At 35.7% G+C, this 20,490-nt stretch overlaps 1 protein-coding gene across 1 annotated transcript in view; it reads right to left on the bottom strand.

The window, feature by feature from the left end:
• Window positions 1–20,490, bottom strand: part of LOC118744435 (histone-lysine N-methyltransferase trr) — a 42,189-nt gene that overhangs the window by 12,093 nt on the left and 9,606 nt on the right. Inside the window, exons 2-5 of the mRNA XM_036477451.1 lie at window positions 8,480–11,644; window positions 4,185–5,408; window positions 883–1,693; window positions 198–662 (exon numbers count right to left, since the gene is read on the bottom strand). Of these exons, the coding sequence (XP_036333344.1) occupies window positions 198–662; window positions 883–1,693; window positions 4,185–5,408; window positions 8,480–11,574 (5,595 nt within the window). The 5' untranslated portion in view covers window positions 11,575–11,644. The remainder of the gene's footprint in view (window positions 1–197; window positions 663–882; window positions 1,694–4,184; window positions 5,409–8,479; window positions 11,645–20,490) is intronic.

Raw genomic sequence — 20,490 nt, 5'->3', positions numbered from 1 at the left:
TGTACTGTTTTTTTTTTAATTTTAGATGAAAACAGATACTAGAGTAATTTTTTAGATTTAAATTTTTTTCTGGATCTTATTGTATTATAACTATTATTTTGATATTGATGGTCGAAAAAATGCCATAGCCATACATAACATGCCCGCACTTAAAAGGAATGGAAGCATTTTCTATGGCATTTAATTATTTTACTTACAACTTTATAGCCTACGGGGTATAAATGATCCATATTGTGAAATGCTTCTAATTGATGTGGAAGTAATTGGCCGACATTCAAAAAGATTAAAGTACCCACTCGAAGTAAATTTGTTAATTCCGAGTGATGCATCACAGTTGCGACTTGGCGATTTTCATCCCGTTCAACGAATACTCTTCTTTGAACGATAAGAGATGTAAGTTCGTTTTCCTTTTCTAAACGAGTTGCATGCTGCTGACAATGTATAGTTTTATTTTTGTAGAACACACAATTCTCTCTTATTGCACACGGTAGGTGGAAAACTTGCGTACAGCGATTTTTGAAGCATCGCACAGTTGCGCCTAGTTGTTGGCAACCACTACACGACTGATTGAGTCCCACATGTAAAGCTGCTGGAAAGTTCATAAGACCTCCACTTATAGTCTCGTAAACTTCGCTGGACCATAACGCGCAATTTAAGTGTACCTGAAATAATAATGCATACACATATGTACATATCGCACGTTTAATGATATCGAGAGTTAATTAAAAATTTACGATTTCTGAGATTTCATCATACGTTTTTATGTATACTTGGGATCGGTGGGGCTCTTAATATTTTATTTGTAATAGTATATCTACGGCCTGTACCAATTCTCAGTTTACCACTAGTACTACAGTTTTATTACTATGCACACCATCTTACCCATTTATCGATATCGAAATTTAGTAATCGTGACGGTCCATTGGGAGCGCCATCTCCACGTTGATAACAAAAAACACAGTGACGAATATCTTCAAAAGGACTATCTAAAACGCAGCCAGCAAATCCACTTTGTTCGCAGTTTTCTTCCGAATATGTGTCCTTTTTACAGATAGTAGAACCTTTTATCTCGTTTTCAGCGATACAACAATTCTTTTTCACATCTTTAAAACAGTTATCATTGTAGTGCTTGTAACAAGTTTTTTTTTCGTGCTTTTTAACAGCATTACTTTGTAATACATTAGTTCTGATTACATTCAAATTTTTATCACTAAACTTTTGCTCAACATTCATTGGTACTTCTTCCACTTTTGGTGTCAAACTTGCAATTTGTGGTTTGTTAGGACACTTATATTGTTCATAACAATATTTGTCACAGAATTGCAACTTCATTGGCTCCAAATTCGGAGGAAAAGTAGAATTGGGAACTCCTTTTGTATCACAGAAAGGAACTTTAAATGCTTGAATTCCAACCTCTGAAACCGAGGTTCCACAATTGTAGCATACTTTCTTTTTACCGCAGATAATATCTTGCTGAAAACTTATTTGACTTTTAGCTATTAAATTATTATTTTTCTTAGGTGAAAGATCGCGGGATAAATTAAATGTGGGTGCATCAATAATTTTATACATCGAAGGCGCTGGAATATGCAACAAATTTGCCAAGTCTTTGAGCACACCAAATATATTATTAACAGCAGATAGCTGTACAGATAACGTAACTCCTCGATTGTTGCCATCGTCGCACTTTGTCCTAAAAAACGCAAAAAATAGTATTTAAAATTTTATGCTTGTAGTCATGATTTCTCATGACGTCTCATAAATTTAGAAAGTGCATGTCGAGTGTGTATTTCATATATCGTCGTGTAAATTGCAAAACCGCGTATCAACAAAATGCAAAACCGCGTATCAGCAAAATGCAAAACCGCGTATGTGAAGTTGTAGAAATTATTTTCTAGAGGGTAAAAACATTCATATTTCAAAATGATTCTCTTTTTTATAAAGCAATCGCACTTCTGGCTAGTATATTTCAGGACGAATGGATAAGGATTGAGCCAAGAGCTTATGTGAGCAAATCCAATTTTTGGCAGCCAATGCCAGTTACCCGGTTTTGCAGAATGACGATACGTGGATTTGTACTTTAAACGACGATATACTATATATGTATGTGTGTACTAATCAATTACCTATACGTGTTTTTCTTTTTACATTTGTTCATTGGTATTAATTTTTGTAGTTAAAAAATATCCCTTATTTCCAAAACTGTAATTTATATCTAGAAGATTAACCCGAAAATTCTGAAATTTTAAGTATTTGTAAGCTTTTATTTAACTTGCTCTGTACATGAAAAGGAATATCTCCGCAAAAAATGTTGGCAATAGGTGGCGCAGGAGTTGAAATAATTGGGAAACATATACATATTTAATAAAAGCTTGTAAAAAGCTTGTTTCGAAAATATATATTTTTTTTACTACTAAGTTATTATTTTAGATTAACCTGCCCTTCAAAATAGTGTCAAAGATTTTCCGAAAAACATAATTTGAGCGGATTTTTCATGAATGCTATTTTTAACCAATAGTTCCTCTTAATATTTTTCTTTGTTGATTTCGTTGGTACGCATTAGAAAAGTAAATATATAGATATTAAACACTCTTTAATGCATTTTGTAGTTAAAATTAGATCGTGCATTTTTTCGAAAGGACTTAGGAATACTTTTAATACCCTTCTAATCGTAATTCTATATGTGAGTAGGTCACACGTGCTGTACGGAATCTGACGCTGGAAGATTAAGGGGCTCTTTTTGCCACTGAAGTAAAGATTTATAAATATTCAACGAATTTCAACAAATGTCGTTTGAAATTCAGAATTTTAAAATTTTAGTATAAAGTAAGCGTTGGAAAGATTTGAAGAAGGAGAAGCACTTGACTTCACTTGGCATTTCCAATAGGCGTCAGTTGGCCCAGAAGAGAAACGACTGGCGCTTAGGCGGTTACTGCGCCAAATAAGAAGAATAAAAAGAAGTATAAAGTAAACAAAATTTTTCAGACACTGCCCGTAAAAAGAGTTGCCAAAGTCCAAGCAACCTGAAATTTGCACTTTATATTATACTAGGATTTAATGAGCTACAAAACTACATACATTTTTTTTCCTAAAATACTGTTTAAAAGTTTAACATTTTAATGAAACTTTGACGAATTTTGCTATTTTTTTTTTTTTTTAATTTTGAAATCCGGACTTACATGGTTTTTGTTCGATAAAAATTAAAATAAAGCTTGTAAAAAGCTTGTTTAGAAAATATATATTTTTTTTTACTATTAAGTTATTATTTTAGATTATTAGATTATTAGTATCAAAGATTTTTCAAAAAATATAATTTGAGCGGATTTTTCATGAGTGCTATTTTTAACCAATAGTTCCTCTTAATATTTTTCTTTGTTGATCTCGTTGGTACGCATTAGAAAAGTAAATACATAGATATTTAACACCCTTTAATGCATTTTGTAGTTAGAAAAGGGCAAATGTATTTCAGAGAAGCTCATATGTATTTCAGAAAAGACCAAATGTATTTCAGAAAAGGCCTAATGAAATTCAGAAATACACAATTGTATTTCAGTAAAGCTCTAATGATTTTCAGAAAAACACAAATGTATTTCAGAAAAGGGCAAATGTATTTCAGAAAAACACAAATGAATTTCAAAAAAGCCCAACTGTATTCTAAAAATATTTTTCTGAAATACATTTCTGCTTTTCTGAAATACATTTGTCCTTTTCTGAAATACGTTTGCGTTTTACTGATCATTTGAACTTTTCTGAAATACAATTGTGTTTTTCTGAATTTCATTTGGCTTTTTCTGAAATACATTTGGCCTTTTCTGAAATACATTTGAGGTTTTCTGAAACACATTTTTGTTTTTCTGAAATACTGCTGGAAAAGGTGTAGTATTTAGGCTGAAATTGCGACTTGCGAAGCTAATAAATTTGGAGAAGCGAGCGAACAGTTTGCTGAAGACAACTAAAATTTGCATTAAGAGTGTTCGCTTGTACAAGCTTGAACAAGTTCTTTGCATCGGAAACACTCTTAATGCAAATTTTAGGTGTGTTCAAAAAACCGTTCGATTCGCCGAACCGTCCACCTCGCCAAATTTACTCGCCTCGCAAGTCACAATACCAGCCTTAATTATAATAAATGTGAAGAATTATAAATATTTTAGGAAATCTTTTCGAAAAATGGGACAAATAATTACCTCACATCACTTGCTGTTGTAATAGAATGCTTTACATTTTCAATGTCGTCAATTTTGTGAAACGGTTTTAAAAAGCAATTCTTTTTGGCATTAAATGTTGGCTCGATAAACGGTATACTTGGAGACATACGGCCCAAATAATGATCACTGTTTTTATTCATTACCACCAAACCGGGATAAATAAATTGATGTAATGAGTACCGATTAAATTTCTCTCCTACAGCGTCCGCTGTGTCGGTATTATTGACACAACTATTCGTGATAATTTCTGACGATTCAATGTTACGCTCTTTCATAAAGCCCCATATTCGTAAGAAGCGATCGTAATAATTACTTCGCATATTTGGCAAGAACTCTTGGTCATAAAAATCATTTTGTATCGTGGACAACTGTTTTTCCTTATTGCTTTCGGATGGATAAAATGATCCCGAGTCGTACAAAGTGACTGCATTGGAACGATGCGCATTGCCGTACTCTCCCAAAAGCGGTGGACTAAGAGAAAGATCTCCATTATCTTTACTATTTACACCGCGGGGAAGATTACTATTTAGTCCATAAGTACTGCAAACAATGAAGTTTCTATTTAATAAAGGTTCCAAAACTTGCAGAGGTTTCATTTGTTTTAAATTGACCATTAAATTGTCAATAAAGTTGTCATAGTCCTCCTCTATTTTACTCAGCTTTCTTGACTTCTTTTTGGTTCCAGGTACACTTGAAGTAGAGTTTACTGTGTTGGCTGCAAACTCCTTGCCGCTAAGGAGTTGTCTGCGGTGCTTTTGATATTCTCTTTTCCGTTTTTTTCTAGATTCAATATCTTTGTCACCGACTGTCTTCTGAGTCCCGGGTGCAGTATTAGCTGGCGCATTGCATTCAGTCGGTATTTTTCTTTCATTTGCACTAGCGTTGTTATCAATTTTTAAAGTGACCGACGAAGATACATTTGAACTTTGTCCGCCGTTCTCGTTTTTTAATGCTGTTTTTGATTTACCCGCCGTGTCTAATAAATTGTTCTTATATGTTTTTGACCCTTTGCTGGTATTCTTTAGCCTTTCGCAATTCTCAGGATTTTCATTCGCAGCCGTTGAAGCCGGAAGAGTTGTTCCCAAGTTTGAGATATTTTCGTTGTTAGTCTCTTCCTTTCTTTCTAAATTTACAGATACGATGGATGGCGGCTCGTTGTTCGAATGTTGTTCTTTTATGCTGTCAGTACGTGTTGGTGTACGTCTGAAAATTTACCAAAATAATTTAATGTACATTTTTTACGTATCTTAAAAAATTTTATGGTTGAGATTCAAGTAATAAACTAAAATAGTATCATTTTGTTAATTAAAGATTATGGTGAAGAGGACAAGTGAGGAAATTTGTACTATGTAATATGCACATACATACATATGGGACGATTCACCGGCCCACGCAATATGTCAAAATACTTGTAAACTAATAACCTTTCAATTTAAACGTGTACTTATTAATTTCTTTCTGCAAATGATGACAGAAAGCTAGATCACGACATATAGTTTTCGGGGTCGCTGGAAAAATTCTAAATGGGCAGCCTTATTGGATCTACCATTTATCACGGAAGATCTCAAGTTGAATGTATCTACATGGCGTATGAGTTACTCAAACGAGATGAGAATGTTACTCATACGCCATGAACGTACTTTCGATTTTAGCTTTTCCGTGATCAATGCTAGATCCAATATGGCCGCCATTTTGTTTTTTTTAATCTGTTGTAAAGTTTTAAACGAATCTGATCGATTTAAATTTTTTGGGCCCCAGTATGGCCATTCTTAATTTTTACAATCCAACTTCATATTTGTAATCAGCGGCCCGAAACCCCCCGAGTAACGGGCTCTAAGCGAATCTGATAAATTTAAAAAATCGTCCACCATATGGGATCCGTAATTTTGAATTAAAAAAAAACTGACCTCAGATTCGTAATCAACGACACCGAAAACTATAAAATTAGTCATGAATTAGCTTTCTGTCAGGATTTGCATAAAGAAATTAATAAGTATTTTTATTTTCATTGATCGTAATTTTGGTCAGAGCTCTGGGCGGGTTGAAGTGAATCGTCTCATATCGTCGCTTGGCGTGCAATACCGCGTATATGACCGTCCGAAAATTTCACAAAAGTGCAAATAAACTAATTTTCTTCTAAACCTTTGAATGATTTTCTAACTGAACTTATTAAATATTGGCTTCTACTAAAATTATTGACCTTTAAATTTGTGAAGTAGGCCAGCACTGAGACAGGATACCGAGATCTTTTTTTTTCAGCCACCACATACGCGGCATTGCATTTTGCGTGTACACGGTATTGCACGCAAAGCGACGATATGTATGTATACGTAATGCATTGTTATTTAATATAACATTAGGAGCTGTGAGTCACTGAAAAATGTGAGAAGTTATGTTTACGAAAAGAACATAATACAAAGAAAAATAATAATGAAAGTAAATAAGGTTTTGCTGAGCTATGGAAAGACCAAGTAACAAAATTTAGGGAATAAGTAGTGTTACGAGTGTAGCATTTTATATTTTGCGCCTTTGCAACCATGGTTGCCACTTTGGTAAATTGTGACCAAAATTGGTAGAAAAAATTTGGGTTGGTAAAAAGGTAAATTTTTTCTCATTTTGGTAGATTTTTGATGAACATTCCGTTCCCGATTTATTTTTCGTAGTTATCTTTAAATATATTATAAATTTCTTTGCATACTTTTTATATAATTACATAAGTATAAATGTATATCGATATAAGGCGAACATATCGCGCTCTATTCAAAACTAATTTTACTGGAATCCGGAGGAGCTTTTGATTACCTAAATACTTTAAATGATTATTTAAATATAAAAAAAAAATTACAGGTATGAATTACGCACTATGATTGTTCGCAAAAAAAATTAAATCAACGCCATTTTCTATCAATGGAAAAAAAATAAAAAAATCAACGGGAATTTTAAGCAGCACATTGTTGGCTATACTCAAATAGTATTTGCTTTAAAACCTTAACTTGTTCTAAAAATTCAGAGTAAACAATTCGAAATTTAGACGAAAATTTTTGGAATTTTCCTATATGTTGTATATAGTTTGAATCCTCGATTTTTATGGATTTAAGCAATAAAAAAATTTACTCGAAAAATATTGCGAATATTAAAAAAATAATAATTTTTTTTGAGTCACTGTATTTGTCTATAAAACCTCGAGTTGAAGTTTTCAAATAATAAAGTTTCATTGTTGCCTTTATTTTCATCACTTCCGCTTTTGGTTGAATGAAACTTAGAATATGACAATAATATGACTCAAATACCGTATAACTAGTTAAATAAAAAGTTCTTGAAAACAATTTTAATTCTTATTGAAATAACTAAAAAAAAATAAAAAAAATAGTTTTAATTAAAATAAATAAAAAAATAACTAAACTATAGTTTTTATTAAAATAATTATAAAAAGTTATTGGTAGATATTTTCCAGATTTGGTAGATTTTTTTTAAGTGGATGGTAAATATTTTTTTTCGTCAGTGGCAACCCTGTTTGCAACACTCATTTGATGAGCAGTACATCGATATTTTTATTGAAAAGTTTAGTATTCATCGCGCCCAAAATATGGAATTAACTGGTGAAACTCGTGGTTTTCGTGCGATGATTTATTACGATTTTCTACATGGATTTTTGAGACAGGAGTGCATTGATCAACTTACATCGTAGTGTACTGACTTTCAAGGGTAATATGGTCAGTACAACTAAGGTTACTGTTTATATCAAAGCCTAATTAGTTATTTTTTCAACCAGCTTTAAAGGATTGTTATCAGGGCGAAGAGATGGAATGCTGCTAAAACTTACTCTAGTTTTGCAGACAGGCAGAACATACGATTTTAAAGGGTTGAGACAATGGCTTAATTTGAATAAAATTCAAGAGTTCGCACGACTCACTTAGCCAATGTGCGGGACAACTTAGTCCTGTGAAACAGGTGGATTCTTGGCCCTCCTATAACAGACTTTTATTGGCTTACAGACATATGGCTAGAGGAGCAATGTTTTATTTGCAAGATCATAGAAGAACGCACGCTTGTGCCAATGTACGCGGCAATTTTCGTCCTGTGAAATACTACAGACCAAATTTTGCCGATAAGTGGCGTAGGAGTCAAGATATTTGATAAACCCCATATTTACGGTCCTATTTGGTTCATATTTAGAAATCTTGTTTTAAACATATTTGTTTTCTATTAACTATTTTACATTGACAGAAAAAATTTTTTTTTTTTTATATGGATGAACATACATGTGTACTTACGCTTGGCTAGACTGCGACTGATTTCCCTGTGCATTTCCATGTTCTTTAAAGTCATTTCCATTGTTATCTTTGGGTGAAGCATCGTGAGATTGGTTTCGAAATGGTTTGTTACTAGCATCGTTTTTATCACAGGAACTAATTGGATTGCTTTGATTTAACGTTTCAAACTCCGACTCCTGACCTGCGCCTAATATTTTCGAGTGACGCGCGTCATCTAATGAGAACTGTGTTATATTTGGATTGGAGACGAACGAGGTTTCCTTTGAAATAACTTGGATAGATTTTATTTTGGCATCACTTTGTAAAGTAATGCTTTCGTTATTGACTTTATTTTGCAACTCTTCCTGAGAATCACTCTTCTGCGATTTGGAAATATTGGTTTGACCCTGCGCAGAAGTGTTTGCTGGAACTGGAGGTATAACCGGGCGTGCCAATTGCGCTTCCAGCGAACTCACTAAACCCAAACTAGGTGCACGCACATTGATAACTTTACGGGCAGGGAGTACTTGATTACATATTTGTCCTGCCGTTGAAGTATTTGCTGGGTTTTGCACATTTGTGGATAAAATATTGACATTGTGCGTGCTGCTGGAGTTTTGAAGAAGCTTCTTTAGCAGAACATTGTTTGATTCCTCAGACTTAGAAACTATTATGGACGGCTGATTAAGTTCAACGTTTCCATGCTTGTCCATGTTTATTACAGGTTTCGTTTCGCCCAAGCCATGGGAATTTTCAGTAACATCTTTCTTTTCAATAACTTCAAAAATATCTGTAGTGCTTTCCGAATTATCATGTTTGCTGCGTTTTGCCGGCAAAACGTCTATATTTTGAGTTACATTTTGGCGATTATCCTGTTCATGTCCCTCAGAAGACCTGCATCTCTTATCTAAGTGTTGTCCCAGCGTAGATAATGTATATGGTGTCACTTTCACAGTTTTACGTGATAGTAAAGTTTGATCAGATGAATTAATATAATTGGAAGGTTGCACTGCAACGGAAATAACGGTGGATTTATTAATCTGGCTCGCTTCTTGCGAATGTGATTGGATTGCTGTAGAATATGTGTTACTGACATTGAATGACTGTGTCATATTAATCGAGTTAACTGCCGTAACATTTAGGCCGCTCGATACAGTTAAATTAATTTTTTTAACCTTATGGTCAATGGTGCCTGCATTTCTAATAGAATTCGCAGACATTATTGTTGCTTTACCTTGTTGACTAATGTTGTTTTTAGATAGAACCAAAGAAATGTTTTTAGGGATCGATATTAAAGAAGTGGTATTTAACTTTCCGCACATATTATTTACATTTGCCGACTTTGAACTATGGAAATCTGTCTGGATACTAGTGTCGGACGCGCTTGTCGACACGGATGCGCAGGTGGTTGTGGCTGAAGTTGTTATTAATTGCGGTGCTGTTTGCCTAATTATGCTAACAGCTGGATAAATTCCTGTGCCTCCTTGCTGTTCGGAGTTTTTTGATAGCGGCGTTAACAATGGTAAGATGTTTACGTTTGGGTTTAGAACCTTTTTGATGGTGGCCGTTGTTTTATTTAGTGATATTTCATCTATACCCGGAGACATGATTTTCAATGGTTTCTCTATTGAACCTAAATTTAGCGAAATATTGGAGTCAAGCACATTACATTCGGATGTTGATTTTTCCAACTTTTCATTCCCGACATCCGCATTTTCCATACAAAAATTCTTATCTAGTACACTGGATGCCTCTTCCAAAGTTGGGTTATTTAGTAAAACTCTACTAGAATCATGTTTTTGGCTTATATTGGACTTCTTTGAGCCAGATTGAGTTAACGCTATGCTTTGTTTGGCTTTCGATACAGCAATGGTCACAAGACCAGAATGGGTCTGAGAATTTGTAGTTACTGTGCACTGGACCTGTGGTAGTTTCTTACTAAAAACCTTGGTTTGGACAAGCTTTGTTGTTGACACGGGCTTGATTTGAAGCTGTGAGAGCGAAACTATTGTTGGATGATTGCCCTTTTGGCCGCGTTTTGCGTTCAGTATTTTGCTCAAATTTATTTGAGTTTGAGTAGAAAGCGGTTGTGATGATGTTGCCGTTGTCGTTTGCGATTGCTTTTGAGGATCACTGTGTCCTGAACTTGTTGGATGCATTAGTTGCGAAGAATTAAGGGGCTTTAACAATGGGACAGATATTGTGGTATTACCAATTGAAACTTTTGCTGTAGTTTGTGTCACTTCAGACGCAAGCTTCTTAGTTGTCACCATTACTTGCTGATTCTTCAAAGTTGGAGAAATATTCATACGGTTTAATACAGTTGCAGTAGATGGTAATCCGGTAGATATTGTGCCAGCGGTGGTTATACGGGTATAAGTGACTGTACCTTGGCGCATTATGTTAGTACCGGAAGCTACAATGCGTGTAGGTGGCCCAGAGTGACTATTACTATCAGAAGTTAGAGACGAGAACTGTTGATTTGACTTCTGATCCTGTACAGAAGGTAACATAACCAGATCTATTTCGTTTGAAGTGCCTTCTGGATTTATATGCGATAACGCAGAATCTTTGCAGTCTGATTGTGCAGAGCATTTTGTATTTGTATCTTTACGGCTACTAGCACTGGCATTTATTAAAGTAAAATTTGTTTCAGAAACTTGTTTAATTTTATTGCTTCTATCACAATCTTTGTCATCAATACAATCCGCTAAGCTCGACGCTACCACAACGAAGTCATCCGCATTAAGGGGACTCGACGGCGACGAGTTATTAAGAGTCCTACCCAGATGTCGAATGGGATTAAAGGCCGCTTTTCCTCTTTCTGTTGAAATTTCACTATCCTGGTTTTGAAAACTTGCAAATGTTTTTGTTGCGGATTCCCTCTTAAACCCCGTTCTAATAAGATCGTCCTTATTGCCATCGCAAAGAGGCTTTTTCATTAATGTGGCCTCTGTATTCCAAACAGTATTATTTGTCCCGTCCAATTTAATTTTCTTCGTAGAAGTGATATTGATTTCTGTTTGGTTAGTTCTCTTTACTGCGGCAACATTTTCACCTGGGAAGTTAGACTGCTTCGGATTTTCAGGTATTCCAATATTTTTAATCTGATTCATGCTGAGTCCTTTTATTCATTTGTCCGCGCATATACAACTGAGTAATAGTATTGTATATTTAATTATATATCTGAAAGGAAAGGATTTATTAAAGGAAATTTTTAACTTTATTTAAAATAGAAAATACCGATGATGCTCGGTAAAACAAGTGATATGTATCGTCGTCCGTATGCCAGAAACATGAATGTGTAAAATTTAAATTTTGGGAAATCCAGTTTGCAAGTTTTTTTTAAGAGACTTAACTCTACATTTATGCAATTAAAATTATAAAATATGTGGTTTCCTTCTCCGCATGATATTCTGGGTTTTAATATAACATACAACATCCCAAGGTTGATCATATCAACCCAATAACTCAAAACTGATAAATTTGCACATTCATGCTTCTGGCATGACGGCGACGATATGATAGAGGAGTAATATACTTATTGTGTCATATGGGTTATTATTCTTAATGATATTTGAAGCAATCGGCACAATTGCGTTGATTAAATACTAAGTACTTAGGTAACAAATATTTGGGTCTTCGTCCTTTGAAACTACTAGATCCAAAAGTATTTAGTCATTTATGTTAGTAACATTCATATTTCAAGTAAAAACTTGAACTAAATGTTAAGTATACAAGTTGATATGAAGTTACTTTTACCTAGCAAAATGCCGCTACGAAAGTACTTTGTATTTTTTAGTTCACTAAATACTGGATTTAAAAGTACAAACTAGGGACGCCAAATCCGGAATCCCGGTGTTTTTGAGGTGCCGAAATTTCCAGGATTTGCTTGCATTACTCACGGGATCCCAAAAAATTAGAAATATCGAATTGATAGTAAGAATTTGTTTGTGAATTTGAAGTATACCTAATTTTTGTAAAATGCCATTTTGACTACAATTACCAAAAAGCTCGAAATTATACTTTTAAAATTGCAGCCCGGGTCTTTTTTTTTTGAAGAAGAAGATTTGAATGAATGTACTCATAGCGTCGCTTGTGTAAACGAAACAGAACGTTTTAAGGAAAAGTTACATAATTTTTTAAATCAATCTACTAAAATTTTCTAAAATCGAAAAACTTATAATTTATCCAACGAGATGGTAAAAGGAGTTCAAACATTTTCTAATGGAGGCGATAGCGGTCATTATCTTCAAACTTATGGCTACCTTTTCACAGTTCATCCTAAAGGTGTTGAGGCCGAAAGATGTTTTTCAGCAGCAGGTTTTATATGTAACAACTTCATGTCGAGATTAGAAGACTCTGCTTTACATGCTTTGCTGTACACATTTTAAGTGCAATAATAACAACACCGGCACAAAGAAGAGGGGTGTGTGTATTTAACCAGACCCACCTAAAACATGTATTTCAACCCGCTGAATCCGAATCTGAAGTCCGTTAGAGTCGTACACCCTCAAAAATCCGAAAAAAATGCCAAAAAATTCGCCATTTGCCATAAAATTATTATTATTATTATTAAATTATTTGAAGAGAATTTGTGTTTGGAAAATTTTGTTTAATATTGGGTCATTGGTAGAGCTTTCCGGCCGGTATATTAAAAGGCAAACTGCGTTTCCTCTTTCTCCTACGCGTTTCGGCGTACTTCACGCCTTCATCAGGGAGTCTGATTTATTGTAAAAAAAACAAAACATAATACACACAACAATTAAGACATAATTACATATGACTGAAAAATATACATGCACATACATATATACATCTTTTTTATCACAATAGCACTTAAATATTATATTAGTATAACTATTTACATAACAATAAACGCAAAACATTGCACTTCACACTTTCATTTGACGTCACTGTCTTCGCCCAGTGACATATTACCAATCTACCAATGACCCAATAGGAAATTTTAACACTGGCCTCAAAACACAATCAATTTTGTGTAATGTTTTTTTATTAATCATTACTTTCAAAAGTACCTGGTTTAGTCATAGTTACCAAATCTTAGTTGAGGCAACAGTATAAAGAGGTGAAATTTTTGGTAGCGCAAAATTTCTTACACGCACGGTTGTTTTTCATCATTAACGAAATAAACTTTAGAATTTATTAGAATAAAGTTCCATTTAGTTACTAAATTTTACTAAATTTTAGTGCGTCAATTTTACGAATAAACACAAATATACAGATTTACTTTAATAAGTAAATATCAAAGAAATTTTAAAGCCACCGTTTGATGATAAATTTGTTACAAAATAACATTGCTTATCGGAACGCTCTAAGCGCAGCGCTCAAAAGTTGCCTTTCATACAAAAACACCCCTTGTTGTTAACCGACTTCCTAAAAAGGAGAAGGTTATCAGTTCGTCGGAATATATATATATATATATTTTTTTTTATGTATGTTACCGCATAACTTTGGACCAGGTCAACCGATAATTCTTTTCCCATCGGAAAGGTAATATCTCAGCGGTGGTCCCATACTAATCTGGTTAAGATCCGTTCAGTGGATCATAAATATATATTTTTATATATATTTTTTTTTTTATGACAGTTGAAGTCGGTTTTTTTTTTTGCTAAAAATTACTTGTTGATGTATCGCACCGGGGTGAATTTACTTTTCCATGCAGTTTGCTTGTGTCAAAAGGTAAACAAAGGAAAAATTAATTTGGTTCCCAAATTTATAAATTTGTTTGATGTAAATGTATTTATTTTGGGTACATAGCAAGGTGAAAGTTTCGTGAGAATTTGAGCACTCGACATTAGGGCGTCATTAATGGAGTTCAAGGGCTTCATATTTGTACTGCGCCCTAGATTAGCATTTTACTTGCATTGCAAAATATATCACATATATCGCTGCATAAATACATATGTATGTATATCACATCGAATAAGAGAAAAAATAGACTTATGGCCTTATTCATAAAAAATAAAGTAGCTTTAAAAAAGGTTTATAAACTGAAAAATGTATGAAAACGTCATTTTATAAAGCTCTTTAAACCTACTTGATTTTTTATGAATAAAGCCATTAAATTATAAAATAGCTCAATTCTATTGCAAAACGTATACAAATTCACGCTTTTGTTTTGGTTTTCTAGCTTAATAATAATGATGCATTTTCTGTTGGATGATGTTCTCCAAAATTAGCTCCGAGCTACTTAAAGTGAAATACTCTTAGTGCTCTTGTTAAATTAAAAAAAAAAAAATGGTTCAATTCCAGAATAATAAAATGGAATCATGTATGGAATGAAGAAAATAAATATTTATTTATCGAATATTCTGTTGGAATCAAATGATGAGTACTCGAATGCCTACAACTTGTACTTTTAGCTAAGTGTTTGGCCAATCTTCTCCAATTTGTGTGTCGTGTCTTGATTTAGGTAGCTCGTTACAAAATATTATGGGAATATGTAGATACATATCATCTAATATATAAAAATCTCGTGTCACAGTGTTAGTGGTCGAACTCCTCCGAAACGGCTTGACCGATCTATATGCAATTTTTTGCGTATATTTTGTAGGTATGAGAATCAGATGTAAAGTATATTTCAAACCGCTAAGTGCAGGGGGCGTGACACCTCCCATACAAACCGAATTTTTCATACTCCATATCTCTGGAAGGGTTCATGGTAGAGTACTGGAACTTGGTATGTACAAGACATATAAACTCAATCGCATAGTCATGAAGAAAAATTTGGGCTGTTGGAAAAAGGGGCGTGGCACCACCACACATAGACCCCGATATTTTTAACACTGAATATCTCTGGAAGTGTTCGACGTAGAGTACTGGAACTTACAAACAAACCGAATTTTTCCCTGGAAGTGTTGATGGTAGAGTACTCGAAGGTGGTATGGAGGTATATGAAATCAATCCCATACTCTTAGACAAAATTGGGGCTATTTTAAAAGGGGGCGGTATATGCATATACAGTTTTTCTAGGTTATTTAAGATGGCAATGGAAATATGCCTTCTGACAACCACCAAATCGTAATATTAGAATAAATGCGTCACTGAATATCCTGAACGTGAACTGTTGGCGAAAATGTTGGACCAAAATGTTGCAAAACAAAAAATTTATTTTGGGAGGGACGAAGTTCGCTGGGTCTATGACTATAATTTATAATAGAAGTCATATCAATTTATAAAATATGTTTCACCATTTACATTTAACTAAATTATTTAATTACACATATTCTTTAGATCACTTCGACTTATAAACAATAGCACTAATTAGTATTATCAAAATAAAAAATACAATTACGTTCATACATTCGGTACAAAAATTTTTCACCACATTTAATTGCTGTACAACACTCTAATTGCCGAAAAAGCGTTGTCTGCAACTCTAAGTCGTTTATGGGGACCAAATTTGGCGAAAAAAACAGCTCAGTTTGTTTACTGGATATACTGAGACATGTCGATCATTGCGCTAGGTAGAGAAAGAAAAGTGTGTGCTATGACATGCCCAGACTTGTTTTTCAGTTTTGTTATCGCCGGGAGTTGTTTCGGTGCGCTCATGGTTATTTACAAATATAAAGTTTGATGCCAACCAGGGATGATAAATGAATTTTTAGAAATTGTACCAAACTTCAGAAAAAAATTTACCAAATCAAATAAAAATGTACCGACAAAAAATTGTAAACGATTTCACATAAACAACGAATGTTTAAAAAATATATACAATTATTCAACGCTTTTTAAATAAAACTTCTGGTAAATATATACATATATGTATTAAAAGTAGAATAAAAATTAGTTAAGCATTTCACTTTCTGTGAGATCGTAAGTGACATTTTGGTTTTAAGACTCTGTATGTATTTTTGTTTCATGACAAAAATTTTGAGAGGATTTGATATAATCTTTTGCTTTGTAACATTGTATAAAGGAACTTCATTTAGTTAATTTTCGGAGTCGGTAATGCAACCCTGCTCCTACTAGTCTAAGCAGATTATGTAATGCAATCCTATAAAGAAAAGGAATAAAGAGAAAAGGAGGAAAATGGCGGGTCACTTCCTTTTGGACGAAAAAAGAAAACACACGCATTTTAATAACTTAAAATTGAATCCGCGGTAATCCGCCAGCTAAATACCAGATCAACAAGGAATTTACAGCTCAGGTGTTGGGTTATTACCCCGATCATCGAATTTCATCAATAATTTCCAATAATCACGGAAAATGGCCAACCCACGTGAAGACACAACTAAGGCCTTACAACAAGCTGGTGTGGCGTTCCCACCCTCAGCCACGACGCAACAGCTACGTAAACTTGCCGATATCGCTGATGCTGCATTTACTGCCTCAACCAACACTGCCGGCACCATCGCCGACATTGCCGTTACCGCTGCCACCACCGCAGACATCACCGTCACTGCTGCCACCAATACTACTAATGCTGTCGTCACCAACGCTGTCATCATTACCGCCTACACCGCCGCTGCCGCCACCGCTGATTCCGCCGTCACCACCACCGCTGATACCGCCTATTCTACTGCCGATACCGCGGTCTCTATCGCCAATAACACTGCCGCCCTGGTATCTGAGAATGCCACCGAAATAGCCAGGTCAGTACTCACTGAGCTAGACGCAGAAGTGACGGCCCTTAAGAAGCGCTTGGAAATACTGACTCTAAGCAGACAGATAGAAGAACTGGAGCGCCCTCCCAATAGTAGACGACAAGGTCGCCTGTAATTCGGCGATATAGAGCACGCTCTGCCTAAATTTAGCTATACCGTTCGCCATTTTCTGTGCGATTTTGAGGAAATAATCGAGTCCTCAGGGGCTGACGACAATTTTCGCTTGCTTGCCCTGCGCTGGTCCCTAACAGGTACAGTGCGTGTATTTTTATCGACCACGGCCGCCTTAAATTACCAGGCGCTAAAAACAGCGCTATCAAGCGAATTCGACGTGGGAATTACAAGGCAAGGAGTATACAAAATGCTGTCGCAGCGCCGCTGGAAGAGGAAAGAGGAGACGCTCCACTGCTACACGCTAACCATGCAGGCCATTGCGAAGCGTGCCAATATCGCCGATACGGAGCTGATGGACGGACTTCATAATAGACGGCATCGGGAACACTACCCCGCATGCCCACATCCTGATGACGGCACGAAGCGTAGAGCAATTAAAAACCCTCATAAACCGGTCAAACACAAATATTTCGTTACCACGGCGGTGCAGCCATCTAACCAGCGGCAGACAACGGCGCCGAAACAAACCGACGATATAAAGCTGAAGTGTTTCAACTGCTCCCGGAACGGGCACATAAAACCAAACTGCCCGTTCCCACTAAGACCGGATGGTTCCTGCTTCAGGTGCTGGAAGATGATCCACGACCATCGCTCATGCCCTAATCCAGCAAAGCTCCTGAAAAGACGCGAAGTAGCCACTGTTGCCGAGGATGAAGACGACCAACCAGGTGCAATCGGCGCTTTTAACTCTGTGAGTATAGCTTTTAAGACACTTACGGTTCCAATTACTCCAGTTATTTTGGGACGTGATTTTCTCAATAAGTTTAACATTTGTCTGACTAGCGCAACAGATAGGTACACTAAGGAAAAAATGCTTGAAATAAAAAATGTTAACGATCATAGCTTGTATAAGTCTGAGAAGTTTGTAACTGATCCCAACGCACACTCGGCCGTCATGAAATCAGACAATTAAAATACGTTAAAGATCAAGACGTAACGTTACGTGACGTTACCATTGATTGCAGTAATAAGCCTGATGACGTACCTGCTGCCACTGACATACCTGCCGCCGCTGACGCACCTTTAATATTTTGCATTGACGTTCCCCACGGTGGAAACGACATAGGCATAGGCACTAAACTGACCGGTAATCAAAGGAATGACTTGGAGCGACTTATCGTTAACACATATCTTAAACCGGAAGTGACACCCGAACCATTTAAATACGAATTGAAGATACACTTGACGACTGACGTACCTTTCCATTGCGCGCCCCGACGACTTTCTTACGCTGAGAGAAGCCAAGTACAAACTATCATAAATGAACTCTGCAGAGATGGAATAATAAGGCCTAGCGATTCACCTTATGCGTCAGCAATAGTGCTGGTTAAAAAGAAGAACGGAAAGGTCCGAATGCATGGGCGTAGCCAGGTAGGGGCAGGGGGGTGCTCGAGCCCCCCCCTAACTTTCAAATTTTCCTTATATATATATATAAAATAGTACCCTGAAATGCCAGGGTCGAGGGTGAAATAGGGTCGAGCCCCCCCCCCCCCCCTAAATTTCATTCTGGCTACGCCGATGTCCGAATGTGTGTACATTACCGAGCATTAAACAAATTGACTGTTAGGTATAATTACCCTCTGCCGCTAATCGATGACTGCATAGAATATCTGGAAAGTAAACGTTTATTTTCTGTATTAGACTTAAAAAGTGGTTTTCTGAGGGAGAGTGGGAGACCAGGTTTAGAGTTGTGGTCGAGTTAGAGTAGTAGGGGATCACCTTTGCGAGTATTTATGTATCGAGCTCAATGAGCCCGTATGGTTTGTCGGTGCACATCAAGTCAGCCACGCACTCCATATGCTTGATATGCGAGGGAGAGAGAGAGAGAGAGATGCCGGCAGGCTGATGAAGCGGTAGCGCAAGATGTGACCCTTTTACCAGGTGTCAATTGGGGGACTCTATTGGAGGAGTCTTGCTCTAGCTGCCGTAGGCTGCTGTGCAATGAGCTGGGATTTATTCTGGGATGCATTCATGCAGAGCCCCAGTGTGGTTTGTAAGCCGTAACTTACTACCATACCAAAAATACTCCGGGAGTGGAGTGAGAGGTGTGCTTAAAGCATCGTGAGATAGCCAAGCTGGTTTAGCGTTGACCATAGCTGAAAATGCCAGCGACTTATAGGGCTGCCAGGCGTCCCGGTTTTCCCGGACATATCCCGATTTTAGACTATTTGTCCCGGTGTCCCGGTCCAACCATAAAATGTCCCGGGTTTCGTTTAAGTGTCCCGGTTTTCGATTTATATGCCCAAATTTTAATAAGTTAAGAAATCACTACCGGTGTCCTTTGTGAAATAGTTACATCAAAGAACGTAGATAACAAGAAGGGACAACTCGTTATAATTGTGGCGAAAGTGCGCAACAGGGGCGTGCCTTCTCTTTTGCACTAGTGCGTTTTTTGATTGGATTAAACGCCCCTGTTGCGCACTTTCGCCACAATTATAACGAGTTGTCCTTTCTTGCTATCTACGTTCTTTGGTTACATCTGCACATAGTTATACTTTGCACAAGCAATATTTGATGATCGATATACGGTGAAAAATGTGCGCTTAAATTTACGCATATTAAAATAGGTAACCAGTTTCCTCCCTTAATCAATGCAAATTTGTACACTGTGTTAACTTAATTAAACACTTTTTGTTTACTTGTACTTATCATACATATGTGTAGCGTAGAACAAATTTATTTATTTAAATTTATTGAATTCTAAACACTTAATATTCACAATTTCACAATTTACAAATCAAATGTTTAAAATTGGCTTTAAAAAATGTTTGTTTGTATTTACGCATATAAAGAGAGTTAACCAGTTTCCCCTCCTAATTTGTGCAAAATCAAACACTAACTGTTTACTTTTACATACCAAATATATCGCGTAGAGTAAAATTACACGTGAAATGTTGAAAATTGAGTAAATGTCAGCACTTAGTTTTTATTATTAGTAGAAAATGTATTTTGACTTTCAAAATTTTTGCAATTTTAAATATTTCATATGTATATCTATGTATATATTTTAAATAAAATCAAATTTTGAACATCTTATGCGTATATTTACATAGGTTCTGGTGAAAAAATAGGCAGTAGTTTTACGTGCACTTTTTAGAGTGTGCAAAGTGAACTTTCTTATTAGCATCAGCTGTTTTTTATTTGTTTTGCTCGTTTGTTTTTCGTGCGTGCTTTACTTCCAATGTAAGTTTTCGCGACAAGTTTTAAAGAATATAAAAATTTGCGTTT

Source organism: Rhagoletis pomonella, unplaced genomic scaffold, assembly GCF_013731165.1.
Source record: "Rhagoletis pomonella isolate Grant_MI unplaced genomic scaffold, Rhpom_1.0 Rhpom_scaffold_00008, whole genome shotgun sequence".
Classification (NCBI taxonomy): Eukaryota; Metazoa; Arthropoda; class Insecta; order Diptera; family Tephritidae; genus Rhagoletis; species Rhagoletis pomonella.
The sequence above is the reverse complement of the archived record's forward strand: the minus strand, read 5'-3'. Positions and strand labels throughout refer to the sequence as shown.